The sequence below is a fragment of the Salvelinus sp. IW2-2015 genome, linkage group LG12 (assembly GCF_002910315.2).
Source record: "Salvelinus sp. IW2-2015 linkage group LG12, ASM291031v2, whole genome shotgun sequence".
Lineage (NCBI taxonomy): Eukaryota > Metazoa > Chordata > Actinopteri > Salmoniformes > Salmonidae > Salvelinus > Salvelinus sp. IW2-2015.
The window spans coordinates 1567669-1585490 of record NC_036852.1 but is presented as its reverse complement, the minus strand read 5'-3'; the positions used below and the strand labels follow the sequence as shown (position 1 = coordinate 1585490).

Below are 17822 nucleotides of genomic sequence, written 5' to 3'. Positions count from 1 at the left end.
GGGTGTAAAGTCAAATGGACGGAGGGCCAAATAAAAAATTTAGCTACAAGCCGAGGGCCGGACTGTTCGAATGTTCATTGAAAAAATTTTAAATGACGCATATAATCTAGTGTAACCTAATTGAACCTACTGAAAACCTAACAAATATATTCCAATATGATCAGATAAATAAAGCAATATTTTCTTATGGCTCTGTCAGTAATCTTTAATTTTCAACAGACACAAAGACAAATTTCCTTATTATAAAAATCCCCATAACATGAACATTAAATGAAAGAAACCGGTATTCAAGGCACCATCAGTAGCCTATTTTTCTATTTTAGGCAAAAGTGGGCTAAATTACTTCAAAAGAAAAAAACAATAATAGCAATTTTCTATCATCCACTCAACTGAAATATTTTTAAAATATAATTGGATTGAAATACAATAAAATTAAAGTGCAAAAATCTATTAATCAAAAACAACACTTTGTTTAAGGAGAAGTAACATGCAGTGAAAACAAATATTAAACTTTAACTTTTAAACTTGAACTGAGTAAAAACTCTAAATATGTGATTGCACAGTAATGTTCACTTGTTTGGTTGTAGAATTTAACGGCTCTTTTCTGGATTTTGATAATTAGCGGGTATCGGCCTAATTCTGCTCTGCATGCATTATCTCTCTCTACCCCCTCTCTGCCTCTCTCCCTCTGGTGTTGCTTGCTGTCAGCTTTCTCAGCCAGCTTCTCTCTCCCCTCTAGCTCTCTCTCTCTCTCTCTCTCTCTCTTTCTTTCTATTTGTATCTCTATTTCTCTCGCCCTCCGTTTCTCTTGCTCTCGCTCGCACTCTCTCCCTTTCCACACAAAGACTCGTTGGCTTGTGCTGGCTGAAGTGCCGAAGCCTGACTGAGGTAGAGGAGGAAGCCCTTGGAGATCACATAAAGAGGAAGAGGATAGAATGAAAGAAGAGGAGAGAGAGAGATGGGGAGAGAGAGAGGGGGGGGGGGTGTACTCAGACAATTTCAACAAAATAGCAAAAAGGGCAAGGAGACAGATCTGCAATACGAAATCTCCCTTTTATAATCCCAAACCCTGCACTGCCCCTGTATAACAGACAGACACAACACCACTGTGTCACTTTACAGGCTCAGGTTGCCACAAATAGCATGGAGATGAGTGACAAAGCTTAGTGGGAGGCACCGTTGCCAGCCCCTGTCCTGACCCTGTCCACAGACACTCAGTCTCGATTGTGAATACGGGCCAACTGTCAACTCAACTTAACTCACTGCCCTAAAATACCCTCCTGCATTTCCTCTCTTCCTCTCTCTCTACTTCCCCTTTCCTCTCATCTCTACTCCTCCTCCTACATTCATGTTTGGATTCATTGGGTTAATGGTGTGTGTGTGTCACACAGCAGAGAGGAGCCCTGACTCACTGCAGTGAGACTGGTTGAATTAGCGCTAGGCTAGCTAGCCAGCCTCCATTCAGCCTACAGGCAGGGAGGTTGAGAAAGGAAGCCCTCTCTAGATTCTAGAAGGACCTCACAGAGAGGGTCAGTTAAATGGGAACGGACCCTAATGGCATCTGGCGCTGAAGAAGCCTACTGCCGCAGACATGCACAAATACTACACACACACGTGCACATACTCACACAACACGGAGGCAGGCAGAACCAACACCAAAGACACACACAGACCCTGTCTTTCACCTCTGGCACAGGAGTAAAGGGAGCAGCGGCTGGGTACAGGGGAGCGGAGGACTGGTAGGGCTGGTATTGCAGGGCAGTACAGGAAGCAGGGCTGGGTAGGGCTGGGTAAGGAGTGAAGACAGGGAGTCACAGGGGAGAGCCAGGGCTGAGTAGAGCTGTATAGGAGTAGGAGCTTAGAGGAGTCCGTAAGGATACATGGGAGCAGGGCCTTGGCAGGGCTGGACGGGTGGACAGGGCTGGCGTAGCTGGTAAAGCCACAGGGAGTACAGGGGAGCAGGGCTGGTGCAGGGCTGCAGACTGGTATAGCAGGGAGTACAGGGGAGCAGGGCTGGTGAGGGCTGGTTAAAGAGCAGGGAGTACAGGGAGAGGCTGCGGAGAGGCTGGGTTAAGGCAGGGATACAGGGAGCGGGAGGTAGCGGGGCGGATACAGGGGGCCAGGGCTGGTAGGTGAGGCAGGGAGTACAGGGGAGCAGGGTGTAGAGGAGTAGAGGCTGGGTAGAGGCAGGAGCAGCGGAGACAGGGCGGCCAGGGAGCTATACGGGAGGCAAGCCGCATGGGTAAGGAGTGCTGGGTAAGGCAGGGAGACAGGGCGAGCAGGGCTGGGTAAGGCAGGGAAGTACAGGGGAGCGTGGCGTGCTGGGTAAGGCAGGGAGTACAGGGAGCAGGGCTGGGTAGCGCTGGTAGAGGGAGTACAGGGGACGAGGGCTGGGTAAGGCACGGGAAGTAACAGGGAGAGCAGGCTGGGGTAGGGCTAGGTAAGGCGGAGTACAGGGGAGCAGGGCTGGGTATGGGCGAAACAGGGGCAGGCACTGGGAGGCGATTACAGGGAGCAGGGCTGGGGCTGCGAGGGCGGTAAGTAAGGGCAGTAACAGGGGAGGCAGGGCTGGTCAGGGCTGGGTAAACAGGGAGTACAGGGGAGCAGGGCTGGTAGTACAGCGGAGTACGGGGGAAGCAGAGGCTGGGCAGTGGCTGGGTAAGCAAGGGAGTTACAGGGGAGCAGGACTGGGTAGGGCTGGGGTAATAGGCCAGAGTCGTGGTATGGGTACGCGGGAGCAGGGTGAGCGGGCGTAGGGCTGGGTATGACAGGGAGTACAGTCGAGCAGCGGCTGGGCAGGGCGGGTAATACAGGGATTACAGCGGGAGGCAGGGCTGGGCAGAGGCTGGGGTAACTACAGGGAAGTACCAGGGGGAGCATGGCGCTGGCGAAATACAGGGAGTACAGGCGGGAGCAGGGCTGCGCAGGGGCTGGGTAATCCCAGGGATACAGGGGAGCAGCTGGGTAGGCTGGGTAAGCGCAGGGAGTACAGGTGGTAGGGCTGGGTTACCAGACCAGGGAGTACAGGGGAAGCCAGGGCTGCGGTAGGGCTGGGTAAGACAGGAGGAGTACCAGGGAGCCAGGGCTGGTAGGGCTGGCGGTAAGGCCAGGGCGTACAGGGGAGCAGCCTGCGCTAGGGCTGTAAGCAGGGAGGTACAGGGGAGCAGGGACCTGGGTAAGGACCAGGGAGTAAGCGGGAGCAGGGCTGGGGTAGCAGCTGCGGTAACGGCAGGGAGCTACAGGGGAAGTGGCTGCGGTACGAGCTGGGTAAGCGCAAGGGAGGGCTGGAGGGGACTGAAGCGAGATGCTGAGGGAGTTGGACTTTATGAACAATTTCCTCCTTCCTTATCCACCCACCCACACCCACCTATACCAAATGGCTCTTTCTTTTCAATGAGGTTGAATAATGTTGCTGGACTTGCCAGAATGGTAAAGGGAGAAGGGAAGAGCCCGGCAGAGGGAGAGGGAGATGGGAGAGGAGCAGAGATAGAGAGAGAGAAAGACGGACGAGGTAGAAGCGAGAGAGCAAGAGAGCGAGAGACAGAGAGATGAGCTAGATGATTAGCAAGAGCAAGAAAGAGAGAGATCGAGAGATTAGAGAGAGGTGTGGACAGCAAAGACTAAGAGAAAAAATCTAAAATTAGACTAGGCGCCCATCAAACAAATTCACGAAACGGCATGACTCCATGCCATTCATTGTTCTGCCAATTCTATATTTCAAATAGACCATGAGTCATTGAGCAATACCAGACCAGATGCATGTATCTCCCTTATTCAGAGCAGCATTGTATCTCCCTTTATTCAAAGAGTTGTATCTCCCTTTTCAGAGAGCTGTATCTCCTTATTCAGAGCGCTTGCGTTCTCCCTTATTCAGAGGAGCTGTATTCTCCCTTATTCAGAGGCTGTATCTCCTTATTCAGAGCGCTTCTCCCTTATTCAGAGAGCTGTATCTCCCTTATTCAGAGAGCCTGTATCTCCCTTATTCAGAGGCTGCTAGTCTCCCTTATTCAGAAGCTGTATCTCCTTACTTCAGAGCGCTGTTCTCCCTTATCAGAGAGCTGTATCTCCCTTATTCAGGAGCTGTATCCTCCCTTATTCAGAGAGCTGTATCTCCCTTATTCAGAGAGCTGTTATCTCCCTTATTCGAGGGCTGTTCAGATGAGCTGCCATCTCCTTATTCAGAGCGCTGTTCTCCTTTTCAAGAGCTGTATCTCCCTTCATTCAGAGAGCTGTATCTGCCCTTATTCAGAGAGCTGTAATCTGCCCTTATTCAGAGAAGCTGTATCTCCCTTATTCAGAGAGCTGTATCTCCCTTATTCAGATAGCTGTATCTCCTTATTCAGAGAGCTGTATCTGCCTTATTCAGAGCTGCTATTCTCCCTTATTCAGAGAGCTGATATCTTCCTAGTATTCTTTCAGAGAGCTTTGCTGTATCTCCCTTACTTCAGAGGAGCTGTATCTCCCTTATTCAGAGAGCTGTATCTGCCTTATTCAGAGAGCTGTATCTCCCTTATTTCAGCAAGCGGCTGTATCTCCACTTATTCAGAGAGCTGTATCTCCTTATTCAGAGGCTGTATCTCCCTTATTCAGAGAGCCTGTATCTCCCTTATTCAAGAAGCTGTATCTCCCTTATTCAGAGAGCTTGCTATCTCCCTTATTCAGAGGCTGTATCTCCCTTATCAGAGAGCTGTATCTCCTTATTCAGAGGGCTGTATTCTCCCTTATTCAGAGAGCTTATCTCCCCTTATCAGAGGTGTATCTCCCTTAATTCAGAGAGCTGTATCTCCCTTATTCAGAGCGCGTTATCTCCTTATTCAGAGAGCTGTATCTCCCTTATTCGAGCGCTTGCTATCTCCCTTATTCAGAGAAGCTTGCTATCTCCCTTATTCAGATAAGCTGTATCTCCCTTATTCAGAGAGCCTGTATTCTGCCTTATTCAGATAGCTGTATCTCCCTTATTCAGAGCCAGCTGTATCTCCCTTATTCAGAGATGCTATCTCCCTTATTTCAGAGAGCTGTATCTTCAGAGCAGCTGTATCTCCCTTATTCAGAGCGCTGTATCTCCCTTATTCAGAGAGCTGTATCTCCCTTATTCAGAGGGCTGTATGTCCCTTATTCGGTGAGCTGTATCTCCCTTATTCAGAGGGCTGTATCTCCCTTATTCGGTGAGCTGTATCTCCCTTATTCGGTGAGCTGTATCTCCCTTATTCAGAGGGCTCTTCAGTCAATACGGTCTTATAATGGTACCTTGGGTGAGTGTGTGTGTGTGTGTGCAGCAGCTACAGTTTACCCATACATGAATGAAAACTGGTTGCTATAGCAATACCAGACATATAGCACCCAGACAAACATCCCAAATCCCACAGCCTAACGAGAGAAGGAATACCCTTTCATCATAACCCAGCGCACCACTCAAATCCTATAAGGGACACTTGAACATCCATCCATCTAAATTCTACCTAGACATGACTGATATAGTATTGGGGAGGGTTGACATTCTGTCAGTATGCACTCACAGTCTAAAGCTTTTGGAGAACAAAGACCAACGTAAGATAATGAGCTATTTGCAAAGTTAATCTACGGACACTTGTCTCATGAGCTAACGCGTCACTGGAAATCAATTCAGTCTCTAGAAAATGTTAAACAAATGCACTCAAACGAGAGGTCTAACATAGATTAATTTACCACTGACTGAATAAACAGTGGCCTTTATCACTGCACAAAATATGGCCTAGCTGTTGGAAGCACAATAAGAGGAGATAGTGGAGACGTCCAATTACTACTGTATGTTTCCTACAGCGAGTTAGTGAGCCCTTTTCGCTGCTCTCTTCTCCCTCTCTTCTCCTAGTGACTGGTGGAAACTAATATTGCTGCATTTAAAATCTGCTACTGATTTCTCTCCCAGCCTCTGCTCTCGCTCTCTTTATCTCTCTCAACATCCCTCTCTCTTTCTCTCCTCTCTATCTCTCTCACCCACACTTCCGCTTTCTGTCTATTTCTCTCTCTTTCTCATTACAACTTCTCTCCCCATTTCCCTCTCTTTCTGTGCTTCTCTCTCTCTGTTTCTCTCTCTCAAGATCCCTCTCTCTCTCTTTCTGTGTTTCTCTTTCTCTATATGTGTCTCTCTGTTTCTCTCTCTATATGTGTGTCTCTCTCTCTCTTTCTCACTCTCTCAACATCCCTCTCTCTCTCTCTCTCTCTTTCTCTCCTCTCCCTCTCTCTCTATCCATATCTATTTCTTTCTCTCTCCCTTGCTCTTACTCTCTCTCAAATTATCTCTCTCCAATCAAACGTGGAGRAAGGGGATGCAAAGTAATTACCTCGATGAATGTGGAAGGTGAGCGGTGCTGTGTATCTCCTGTCTGCATTCTGTCTGCTAGTTTATTTCATGGAAAGTCTCCAGACAGAAGCCTTAAAGAGGTGTGATCATGGTTGGCTATGATTGGGGGGTTGGAGAATTAGTTTACTAAACCTGCAACAAAAAAAAAGCGATGAACATTTGTCCACTAAACCAAGTCAAATACAAAGAATACTATACATTTACAGTGGTTTGCTAGGTCATAATATATATATTTTTATTACACTAAATAATCCCAAATAATGACRATCTCTTACAAGTAATGAACGTGTGAAATGAATTAATCCCAATTTCAGCTGACCTCAGTACCCTGGTTAATTCCTAGATGTTACCTTTTGTAAYCGGCTTGTCCTCTCCTAGGGGGTGAACAGCAATATGCTGCTGGAGACTGAGTGAACATTCCAATCAGCTGCCATGGCAACCAGCCACGAGGGGGAGGGGGGAGTGAGGGGAGGGGYGTGGAGGRGAGGGGAGAGCACTATGCTGAAGCGTGAGTTGGACTGGGAAGTATWCCACATCTCACAAAGAAGAACTGTTATGTATGCTAGCCAGGAGAGGCGAGGACTATAGATACAATATACAGTGTGGTTGCACACAATAGTTATGGAGCTGTATCAATGACAATACAGAATGATCCATTGAAATATAGAATAGTAATACAATTCTACATGTAAAATACAGTATAGACTATCATATTATTACTATGCATTATGAAGCATTCATTGGAAGTGTAACTAGAATATAATATTTAACAGACAATGATGCAGGCCGCTTTCTCTTCTCTCTCTCTCTCTCTCTCTCTCTCTCTCTCTCTCTCTCTCTCTTCTCTCTCTCCTCTCTCTCTCTCCCTCCTCTCTCTCTCTCTCTCTCTCCTCTCTCTCTCCTCTCTTCCTCTCTCTCTCTCTCTCTCCTCTTCCTCTCTCCTTCTTCTCTTCTCTCTCTCTCTCTCTCCTCTCTCTCTCCCTCTCTCTCTTCTCTCTCTCTCTTCTCTCTCTCTCTCTCCCCTCCCTTATGAAATTTAACAATGTATCCTTCACCTTAATAATATACAGTCAAAGCCTGATGAAAACATGGCATGACCTCTTAGTAATATATTTATGCATTGGGAAATTGCTTTGATGATGGATTGATAGACAGATGTTGACAGATGGAGAATCGGGTGACCTTTACAGAGTGTTGTGTGTGTTGTGTGTGTGTGTGTGTGTGTGTGTTGGTGTGTGTGTGTGGTGTGTGTGGTGTTGTGTGGTGATGATGTGTTGTGGTGTGGTTGTTTTGCTGCCGAATCTGCTATTGAGTACGTGGTATAAACACCTCCATACTTCTCCAGCTCTATTTTCTCTCCCCTGATATCTCCTGTAGAGATAATAACCATGGGGTGGTGGACAAAGAGAGGCTCTACCCAGATAAATCAGGCATCATTCAGCCTGCACTGGCACTTAGCTGCCCCACTCACGACATGATGGCTTGTCCCATCAGGAACCTTTTAGGAAACGCCAGACAGCTAACAGGGCTGCTAGTTGGACAGACCTTATATGGAGTTTATGTTTAAAATCAGTCTATACAAACTGGAATAACAACGCTTGGACAAGTTAAAGCCAACCTACCTTAGATGCTGAGAGATCAGGTTATGTTGTTGGCATGAGAAGTCGCTGGCCTGTAAGGAAATGCACACAGGTGAGGAGTGATGACCTAATGTATTCTTATTTGACAATGGCTGAAATATAGCGAGACACAATTCACTGATAGTGTGGATTGGGTTCTCATAGAAACTACTCATGCAGTGAGACACAGCCTATAGTGAGAGTTTGGCTTGGGGAAGTGGAAAGCAGGCGTAGCTGCCCCCCCCCCCCCCCCCCCCCCCCCGACCGCTCTCGGGGTAGGTGAATGGTTCGCAGCGGACACAGTGGGGGGGGGCGGCGGATCTATACACACACATACGCCTTCTCACTGTACAGTCGGGGGCGGGATGCGCCGCGGTGGGGAGCGTGTGTGTGTGTGTGTGTGTGTGTGTGTGTGTGTGTGTGTGTGTGTGTGTGTGTGTGTGTGTGTGTGTGTGTGTGTGTGTTTACAAGAGCATAGATTTTTTTATGATAAGACATGCAAATACAGTTTAATCAATCTGTTGTAACTAATCATAACCTCGGAATAAGTTAAACAGAAAAGGTTAAACTATGATGTCATTAATTATAAATGTTTTGGGGTACTAGCATATAAACTACAGCTTATATAAAACCAATGTCAAATTGTTTTAATAATAAAACATAGTGGTGAAACCTTTTGAATGAAAACATAATGTAGTTATGCCTGTGACAAAGCAAGAAAACCTGAAGGCTATGAGGCCTCTATGACAAACCACGTATCCTACAACAAAATGTACTATTCTATTCCAAAACACTTTATATTTGTAAAATATGTGCATTGTTAGCYTAACATCTCTCAAATCATGCACTCACTCAGCTTGTTTAAAATTCAGATAGTGAAAAAGCACAGTAATGCGCTCATGGTATCGCGGTATACAGTGCTATATAGGAATTGAAAAGGCTAGCGGGAAAGACTAATACAGAGGTATCAAAAACAGTGACTTACCAATCATGTTGTCAAACCATCACGAAAAACTGGCAACTGTATAAAATGATGTCCTGTATTGGCTAAAATAAACGAATGAATAGTCTCAATGACAACTGTTAAATTAAAGGCTAATTGTCAATGCAACTTAAATTATATTTGCGCACCATACACACAAACGCATAACAGAGTGATATGGTCCTGTAACTGATTATGTTGTAAAWSAATTAGTAGGTTTTGCAGCACGACAGATGCATGGAGGATTTTTCGGCTGCGCGCGCTGACAATGGTGGAGAGAAAGGGGTTGACACGAGCGCTACAGGCAACGTGACTACGGTTAGCCAATCATTTCCAGGTGAATTAAATTATACGTGGACTACCAAAGTGTTGGCTACTGTAGCAAATAATTACACGTTTTTGAAACATGGTAGCTTATCTTTTGAAAACATAAAACAATATTTTTGCCAACTCCAACAAAAATAATTGTGGTCTTTGGTCTTCAGATAAGAAGCTGTGTGTGTGTGTGTGTGTGTGTGTGTGTGTGCGTGCGTGCGTGTGTGTGCATGCGTGCGTGTGTGAGGGTGTGCGCGCGCGCGTGTGTGTGTCAGCTATGGATTTGGTGCGGTGGAAATGTTTTGCTGCCATCCAGTGGAAAGCTTGGCTAGACTCTCACCAGGGTATTTAAATACTTCATGTATTGTTTTATGTATTGAGCTGTCAAGAATAAGTATTATATTTGAATGGCGTAGCTGAGGTACAGAAACACCCTGCCAGGATGTGTCCACAAGTTGTTATAGTTGTATAATAACTAATATATATATAGTATATTCTGTATGATTATCATGTGATATTTCATTAAATTTGTTTTATTCAAGTGTTGGATTTGGGTACAGCACATCGTTTATTTGAATAGATTACTTAATAGCAACTACTTGGGGCCATTTGCAGCACTGGCCTAAATGTTTTATTATCAATGGGTACAGGAACTGGAGAGCGTGATATTAGAGCCAGGAGACAGTAGAGGGCGCTGACAGCCCATATACGGCACTGGATCCGTTCTGTTCCATTTCCAGTCTCTGGTTTTACAGACMTATTTAATCACTCTTCTGTTGCTGAGAATTTTCCCGCACAGCAGGAAATGCAAACCTGTAGTGTGATTTTTTTTGAGTTTTAAAAAAGCTTCTAAAGTGTGTAATTTCCACTTTGAAATTTAAGACTTGATTTACCCTAACGGAAAATGTATCAACCCCTTCAAAAATATCCATTAATTGTAATCCACATAATAATTCAAATGTCCTTTCCTGCTGAAACAAACTGGCTCAAATTAAGATCCTACATCTGTATTAATGACAGGCACTGTAGGGCTCATTGCAGTCTACATACACAAAGGTAACTAATGTTGAATGTCTTGCACATTCATCGTCTTCCATCTGTCTTTGTAACAGAAAGTCTTGCTTAGTACCTGGGAAACATAGGATCTATGAGACCCTTATCCCCTGTTGACTCTCGCTGCATTGTAATGAGAGCTAAATGAGATGGAGTCACTTTTTCCAGCAGCAGCAGTAGAGAGAGAGAGGTGGCTGAGAAATGTCCAGATACCATCTGAGTTTGTGTTTAAAGAACGGTCTGGTCTGGGCAGAGTACCAAGCCAAACAAGCTAACTATGGCCTCAAGCTTAGGATAAGTTGAATAGCTCTTTGCTTGTAGCCTAGTCATTCCTCTCCAAAACTGCAAGATAAAGCGTTCCCTCACTAAAATGGTGAACTCTCAACTGTCTATGTTGCAATCTGTCTCTTCAGTCTGGTTTCCAGGAAGTCAGTCATTAAACTATTCCATCTGGCTGTCAAGAGAACACGACYAAAGACTGAACGGGGGAAGAAGCAGTGTAACAGTTGGGGGAAAAAATCTCCAATAACAGTTTATGCATTGTTCTTTTGGTCAAGCATTGTTAGAAGTTAAATCAAATGGACGTTTGTTTAAAGATGTATAGTCAATAAATAAGACAGGTCAATACACTGTTTAACACCTATCGTGAAACAAGCACAACTAAATCATATAAAAGGAAATGTTTGATAATGTCACATAGTGTCCAAGGCATTGAGTGCCATGTGCATCTCTGTTGTAGCTGTTGAGCTACATGAACACCCCATTAAACATTGTGTAAACATAGGCTGCAGTATTAGTATTACTGTTCACTAGGTAGTGTCCCTTCTCACCTGCCGTATCGGTGACGTGTGAAAACCAAGCTCTGAAGTAAACCTCAGTAACTGGAGTATGTGAGACAGAGATCTGATACTGAATGACTAGAAAGCCAGGAATAGATCATACCTACCCACATGTCTAGTACTGCATGCAGCAATTCTCCGTCTGCTGCAAAAAGCACACGTTAATCTAATGAAAGCTTAGAAATAAGAGCTTTTATTTGGATACAAAAGAAACAATACAGTGTTTTTWTATTGAGAACTTCTCTGTAGAGAAATACACCCCCATCTTACTTTTTGCAATCCAAGATAACAACTTATATTCATACTTGTCATGACATGGTTGGTATGTAGCTGTTGAGTTATGTCTTTTCCATGGGAATGAAGAGGACTTTAGGACTACAGATTATGAGGCCCATTTCTTATTTCTGATCCGCTCTGGGAGGGAGAGGGCAGTGTGTGTGCGTACGTAAAACTCATCAAAAAAAGAAATGTCCCTTTTTCAGGACCCTGTCTTTCAAAGATAATTCGTAAAAATCCAAATAACTTCACAGCTCTTCATTGTAAAGGGTTTAAACACTGTTTCCCATGCTTATTCAATGAACCATAGACAATTAATGAACATGCACCTTTGGAACGGTCGTTAAGATACTTAACAGCTTACAGACGTAGCAATTAGGTCACAGTAATGAAACGTAGACACTTAACAAGAGGCATACCTACTGACTCTGAAAAACACAAAAGAAAGTGGACAGGGCTTCCTGCTCTCTTCGTGAACGTGCCTTCAACGGATGCTGCAGGAGGCATGGAGGACTGCAGATGTGGCCAGGGCAATAAATTTGCAATGTCCGTACTGTAAGACGGCCTAAGACAGCGCTACAGGGAGACAGGATGGACAGATGATCGTCCTCGCAGTAGCAAGACCACGTGTAACAACGCCTGCACAGGATGGGTATATCAGAACATCACCAGACAGGACTGGCAAAATGTGCTCTTCACTGAGGAGTCGCGGTTTTGTCTCACCAGGGGTGATGGTCAGATTTGGCGTTTATCATCGAAGGAATGAGCGTTACACCGAGGCCTGTACTCTGGAGCGGGATCGATTTGGAGGTGGAGGGTCCGTCATGGTCTGGGGCGGTGTGTCACAGCATCATCGACTAGCTTGTTGTCATTGCAGGCAATCTCAACGCTGTGCATTACAGGGAAGACATCCTCCTCCCTCATGTGGTACCTTCCTGCAGGCTCATCCTGACATGACCCTCCAGCATGACAATGCCACCACCGATACTGCTCGTTCTGTGCGAGATTTCCTGCAAGACAGGAATGTCAGTGTCCTGCCATGGCTAGAGCCCAGATCTCAATCCCATTGAGCACGCCTGGGACCTGTTGGATCGGAGGGTGAGGGCTAGGGCCATTCCCACCAAAAATGTCTGGGAACTTGCAGGTGCCTTTGTAGAAGAGTGGGGTAACATCTCACAGCAAGAACTGGCAAATCTGTGCAGTCCATGAGGAGGAGATGCACTGCAGTACTAAATGCAGCTGGTGGCCACACCAGATACTGACTGTTACTTTTGATTTTGACCCCCCCTTTGTTCAGGGACACATTATTCAATTTCTGTTAGTCACATGTCTGTGGAACTTGTTKTGTTTATGTCTCAGTTGTTGAATCTTGTTATGTTCATACAAATATTTACACATGTTAAGTTTGCTGAAAATAAACGCAGTTGACAGTGAGAGGACGTTTCTTTTTTTGCTGAGTTTATGTGCATGTGTTTGTGTGCATGCATGCGCTTGCACGTGAGTGTTGTAACTCCTGTAAGATGAGTGTGCCAGGCGGATACAGGATCCATTTGAAAGTGACACACATACCTTTGGCCTCCACTAAATAATGTATATGCCACAGGTTCAAATGAAGCTGGATACTATATCCCCACAGTACTATCAGATGCATCTGTCATGGCCTCGCACTCATTARGATGATCTGATCTCTCGCTCAATCTTRWTCCCTTTCTCATATCCCGRTGTATCCKTCTCTTTATTCCCTGAGCTGAACGACTTTGGGGGATTTGACTATTTTCMAATAATGTGGCCCGAATCAACTACTTACTTCTATTGGGAGTAATTTAAMGCATTTTCAAATAATATGCTATAAATAGCCTACTATTTGAAAATATTTTCAAATACTTATTTTAAATACTATTTTAAAACGCATGGTGGTGTGTTTGAGTCAGTGTATTTGAGTATTTTCCAATACCTTCTAAGTGTATTTTAAAATATATTCAACTACTACCTGAGATGGTTTTCAAGGTACTTAAAAAAAAAAAGTCCTTTTGACATACCTGAGAGGACCACAGAGTTGCCTTGGCGGATTTCACAACCTATGCATAAGTAATTCAAATAATTTCACATGGTTGACGATTCATTGCTTATTAAACTCATTCAGAAAACCCAGCAAAACSTTACAGTACAGTTAGCATATCCTCACACTGCACAAAGTCCCCACACTGAAAGACCCTTGCCTTCAAAAACATTCAACGCAAAGCTGTGAGAGACACCATTAATGTTACAGGGGGAACAAAGAAAAACAGTAGAAAAGTTGTGCTCCAATGGTGTAAGTAGAGGAAAAAATGTGTTTAAACCGTCAAACAAACTTTAGCCGTGACCAGTGAAGTAAAATCCTCCCAAGGAAAGGAAGGGCAATAAAACAACCATCACACTGGCGGCTGGGGTGGGAGGTTAATTGTGACAGAGCTTCCATGATTTGTTCAGGAATAATAGGATTGGAGCCAGACAAGGCTAGGGTTGGGCGGTGTGAGGGTGGAGACGTTGTCAACCCTGCGTCTCAACTGTTTCCTGTCAGCCTGGCCTGGGTGGTACTGACAGAGGGAGGGAGAAAGTCTAAACTGGGTTCTGGAGTTCCTTGCTTCAGGATTAAGCTGAAAGGTAGGATATAATACTTCTATTAGTGTAATATTACATTTATACAGGAGGCCTTATGTTGGTCAGTCTGTCTGTCTTTCTCTTACTATCGCTCTCTCTCTCTCTCTCTGTCTCTCTCTGTCTCTCTCTCTCTGTGTCTCCCTTTGTCTCTCTCTCTAAAGTGAATATTTATTTCTCATAGCTATGTAGCTGACGTTACTGTGAGCTGCATCCAAGACCCAAAACGGTGTGTCACTGGGAAAACCCTTTCCTCTCTCCTCTCCCTCTCTCCTCCTCTGAAGGCCAGCCTCTCTGTGTCGTCTATCAGCCTGGTGTGTCTAGAGCTAGCCACAGGGTCAGAACAGAGCAGAGAAAGGCATCTACCCCCATCTACTCTTCTTTCTCTCATTCTCTCACTCACAATACTCACAAATCTCTCTTCCTTTCTCCCCCTTTTACCTCCCAGTCATACAATAGACTTCCCCTGTACGCTCCTGCCCAGAAGAAAGAACGGGGGGATACGGTTTCCACAACAATGGAAATTCAATCAGGAAATGGAGAGGAGTTGGAGGTGGTGAGTGGCGAGTCATTAGCGACCTCGGGCTCCGTTTCCTCCTCGCCGTATCTCTCTGTCCCTCAGGCAGACGGCACGGACGACCAAGTACTCCGGGAGGACCTCCAGGCTGCCAAGACCATTGAGAGGTTTGACATCCCTCTGAGTAACTTGAAGAGGATGTTTGAGAAGCCCCCAGGAGCAGCCAACACTGTAAGTACACTTCTTTGCTTATTATGCAGTACAGCTTTATGTGAATTGAATGTTTTAGCCAAACAGTGCCCTAACTTACTGTGGCCCAAAGCGTTCTGTCCATGGACTGTTTGGGAGGGAACCAACTGATGGGCTACATTTACTGTGAGAAACGGAATAAAACTTTAGTGGAAACTTTAGTTCAAAAAGTAKGTTTAGTGAAGTAGGTTCATTGGAGATTTTGTCACAGTTGTAATGCATCTGTCTCTAGTTTCTGAACGACAGTGAGCAGAGTATCAGTGTAGATAGAGGGAGGTCTGGTGACCAACGGCATCACATCTTTTAAAAACATCAGCTCTGCTGCTCGTTTTTGTGTTCTTGTTGCGTCTCTCACTTAATTCCATAAATAAGTCTATTCTAGTTTCAAGGTGGCTATGTGGGATCCTGTGAAAGACTTCCGTGTGATCACTGACAAATAGAAAACCCCTGGTGCAGCACCTGGTTTCAGGATTTTGGCCTCTCTTTTTATTGCATTTTGTTTTAACACAGTTAGAAAATGCACTATTTACTAAGATGGATGGTTTAAATGTCACGATAGAACAAGATGACAAGGGATAGAAAGTATGTTTCAAAGAGCAGTGGATACCACGGTCGAGGGTAGGAAGTGATTTTTACAAAGAGCAGTGGATACCACGGTCTAGGGGTTAGGAGTTATTCAAAGAGCAGTGAGATACCACGGTCTAGGGTTAGGAGTATTGTTCAAAGAGCAGTGGATACCCGGTCAGGGGTTAGGAGTATATTCAAAGAGCAGTGGGATACCACCGGTCTAGGGGTTAGGAGTATTGTTACAGGGAAGAGAGCGTAGTGAGGATAGCTACGGTCTAGGGTATGGTTAGGTGTGAGTTGGGTATTGTACAAAGAGCAGTGGATACCCGGTCTAGGGGTTAGGAGTATTGTTACAAAGAGCAGTGGATACCACGGTCTAGGGGTTAGGAGTATTGTTACAAAGACAGTGGATACCACGGTCTAGGGTTAGGGTAGTATTTTACATAAGAGCAGTGGATACCTCGTCTAGGGTTAGGAGTATTGCAAGAGCAGTGGATACCACGGTCTTAGGGGTTAGGAGTATTGTTACAAAGAGCAGTGGATACACGGTCTTAGGGGTTAGGAGTATTGTTACAAAGAGCAGTGGATTACCTCGGTCTAGGGGTTAGGAGTATTGTTACAAAGAGCAGTGGATACCCACGGTCTAGGGGTTAGGAGTATTTTTCAAAGAGCAGTGGATACCTCGGTCTAGGGTTAGGAGTATTGTTACTAAGAGCAGTGGATACCACGGTCTAGGGGTTAGGAGTATGGTTACAAAGAGCAGTGGATACCACGGTCTAGGGGTTAGGAGTATTGTTTCAAAGAGCAGTGGATACCACGGTCTAGGGGCTAGGATAATTGTTTCAAAGCCAGAGAATATGATTCAGCCTTTGGCATAGGGTTTACCCAAAGTTTGTTGACTCTGTTAAAAGTGCTTACGTCTTATTTTTTCACTGAAGTCGAGGGCGAATGACTCACCGCCTGGTTTTCCATCACATTACAGCTGGCTGCTCTCAGAGGAAAATCTAAGACACTTGGAAGCAAAGTGGGTCATTTTGGGGAAAGCATCCCACTGCCAAATGTCTACCAGTGAGTAACGAATGGTCCATCTGACCTAGTTATTATCTTAGTTGGTTTAAAAAAACGTCATGATGTCCACCATATTCTTCCCAAATCTGGCCATGATGTGTTCGTAATGCCAAAGATCCACCGCAGATTCGATCGGTTTAATCATAACTATAATACAAATATTATTACAATATCCTTAGTGAATCTATAAGCTACCAGTAGATGGCATGAAGAGCACAGCAAAAGTGAAAGAAATGAGTGAACTCTCCCCATTAGCTGCACTGAGAGATCTGTATCGATCTCCAGTTCATCCTCCTGTCTGTGAAGTGTAGCCTAAATACACAACTGATGCTTCTTAACCCCGGCCATGGTATTACTGTCCTCTTGAGAGTTGTAAAGGGAACTTAGTCATGCTGTAAACAAAACAGATGACCATGTCTCAGTGTCAACCACCTGAAAGCAGCTTTAGTAATTTCTAAACTAGATCAATACACTGACAGTGTTTATTGGTTTATTCAGATGTCCATTAGCTTTTGACGAAGCAGCAGCTACTCTTCCTGGAGTCCACACAAAACACAAAACATGACGAGTAACCAAGCACTGATACACTGATAGACAAGAACAGTCACACAAATGTAGAATAAAACGATGTACAACTGAAAAATAACGTGTGTGTAGATTGTGTTCGAGTGTGTCTGTGTGTGTGTCATTTCACAGTCGCTAGTTTGCCATCAGACGTTGTTTTATCCACTTTTTTAAGGTCATTTTGCTGTTTGCTGGAGTAATTGGATCATGCCTCTGTATAATAATGTGTGTTGTCGTGAATTCGTTTTGGACTTGGGGAATGTGAAGAGACCCCTGATGGCATGTCTTGAGAGGTATGTATGGGTGTCTGTGCTGAATGTTATTTGATTATACAGACAATCTGGAATTTTCATTACAGTAATACTTCTCATAAAAATAAAAAGACAAGCAGTTAATCTCTCATCAACCCTCAACCAGGAAAGACTATCATGAATGTCGTTGATGCTAGTTCTGTATGTGCAGTTAAGGGCAAGGCGTGCTGCTCTGTTTTGAGCCATTTTCAACTTTGCTTGGTCTTTGTTTGCTGCACTTGACCATATTACCGGACAGTAATCAAGATGGGACAAGACCAGAGCCTGAACAACTAGTGCAGTTGATTTTTGTGTCTAAAACGCAGAACATAATTTCAGAACAGACATACCCCTCCCCATCTTCACAACACATTTTTCAATATAACTTGACCATGATAATTGACCATCCAATGTTATACAGTTGAAGTCGGAAGTTTACATACACCTTAGCCAAATACATTTAAACTCAGTTTTTCACAATTCCTGACATTTAATCCTAGTAAAAA

The 17822-nt window shown here is 44.6% G+C and overlaps 2 protein-coding genes across 4 annotated transcripts in view; one reads left to right on the top strand and one right to left on the bottom strand.

Moving 5' to 3' along the window:
* LOC111970863 (cysteine/serine-rich nuclear protein 3-like) overlaps positions 1-9205 on the bottom strand; it is a 40830-nt gene extending 31625 nt beyond the window's left edge. For 2 of the 3 annotated variants that reach the window (XM_070445905.1, XM_023997586.2), the window contains exons 1-2: positions 8945-9205; positions 7963-8012 (exon numbers count right to left, since the gene is read on the bottom strand). The gene's annotated coding sequence lies outside the window, so the exon portion shown is untranslated. Of the gene's footprint in view, positions 1-6320; positions 6473-7962; positions 8013-8944 lie in introns of all 3 variants that reach the window. The other variant, XM_070445906.1, reaches the window with a different exon arrangement.
* A 5108-nt stretch (positions 9206-14313) lies between these two features.
* LOC111970862 (xin actin-binding repeat-containing protein 2) overlaps positions 14314-17822 on the top strand; it is a 63954-nt gene continuing 60445 nt past the window's right edge. Inside the window, 1 exon segment of the mRNA XM_070445863.1 lies at positions 14314-14809. Coding sequence (XP_070301964.1) covers positions 14579-14809 — 231 coding nt within the window. The 5' untranslated portion in view covers positions 14314-14578.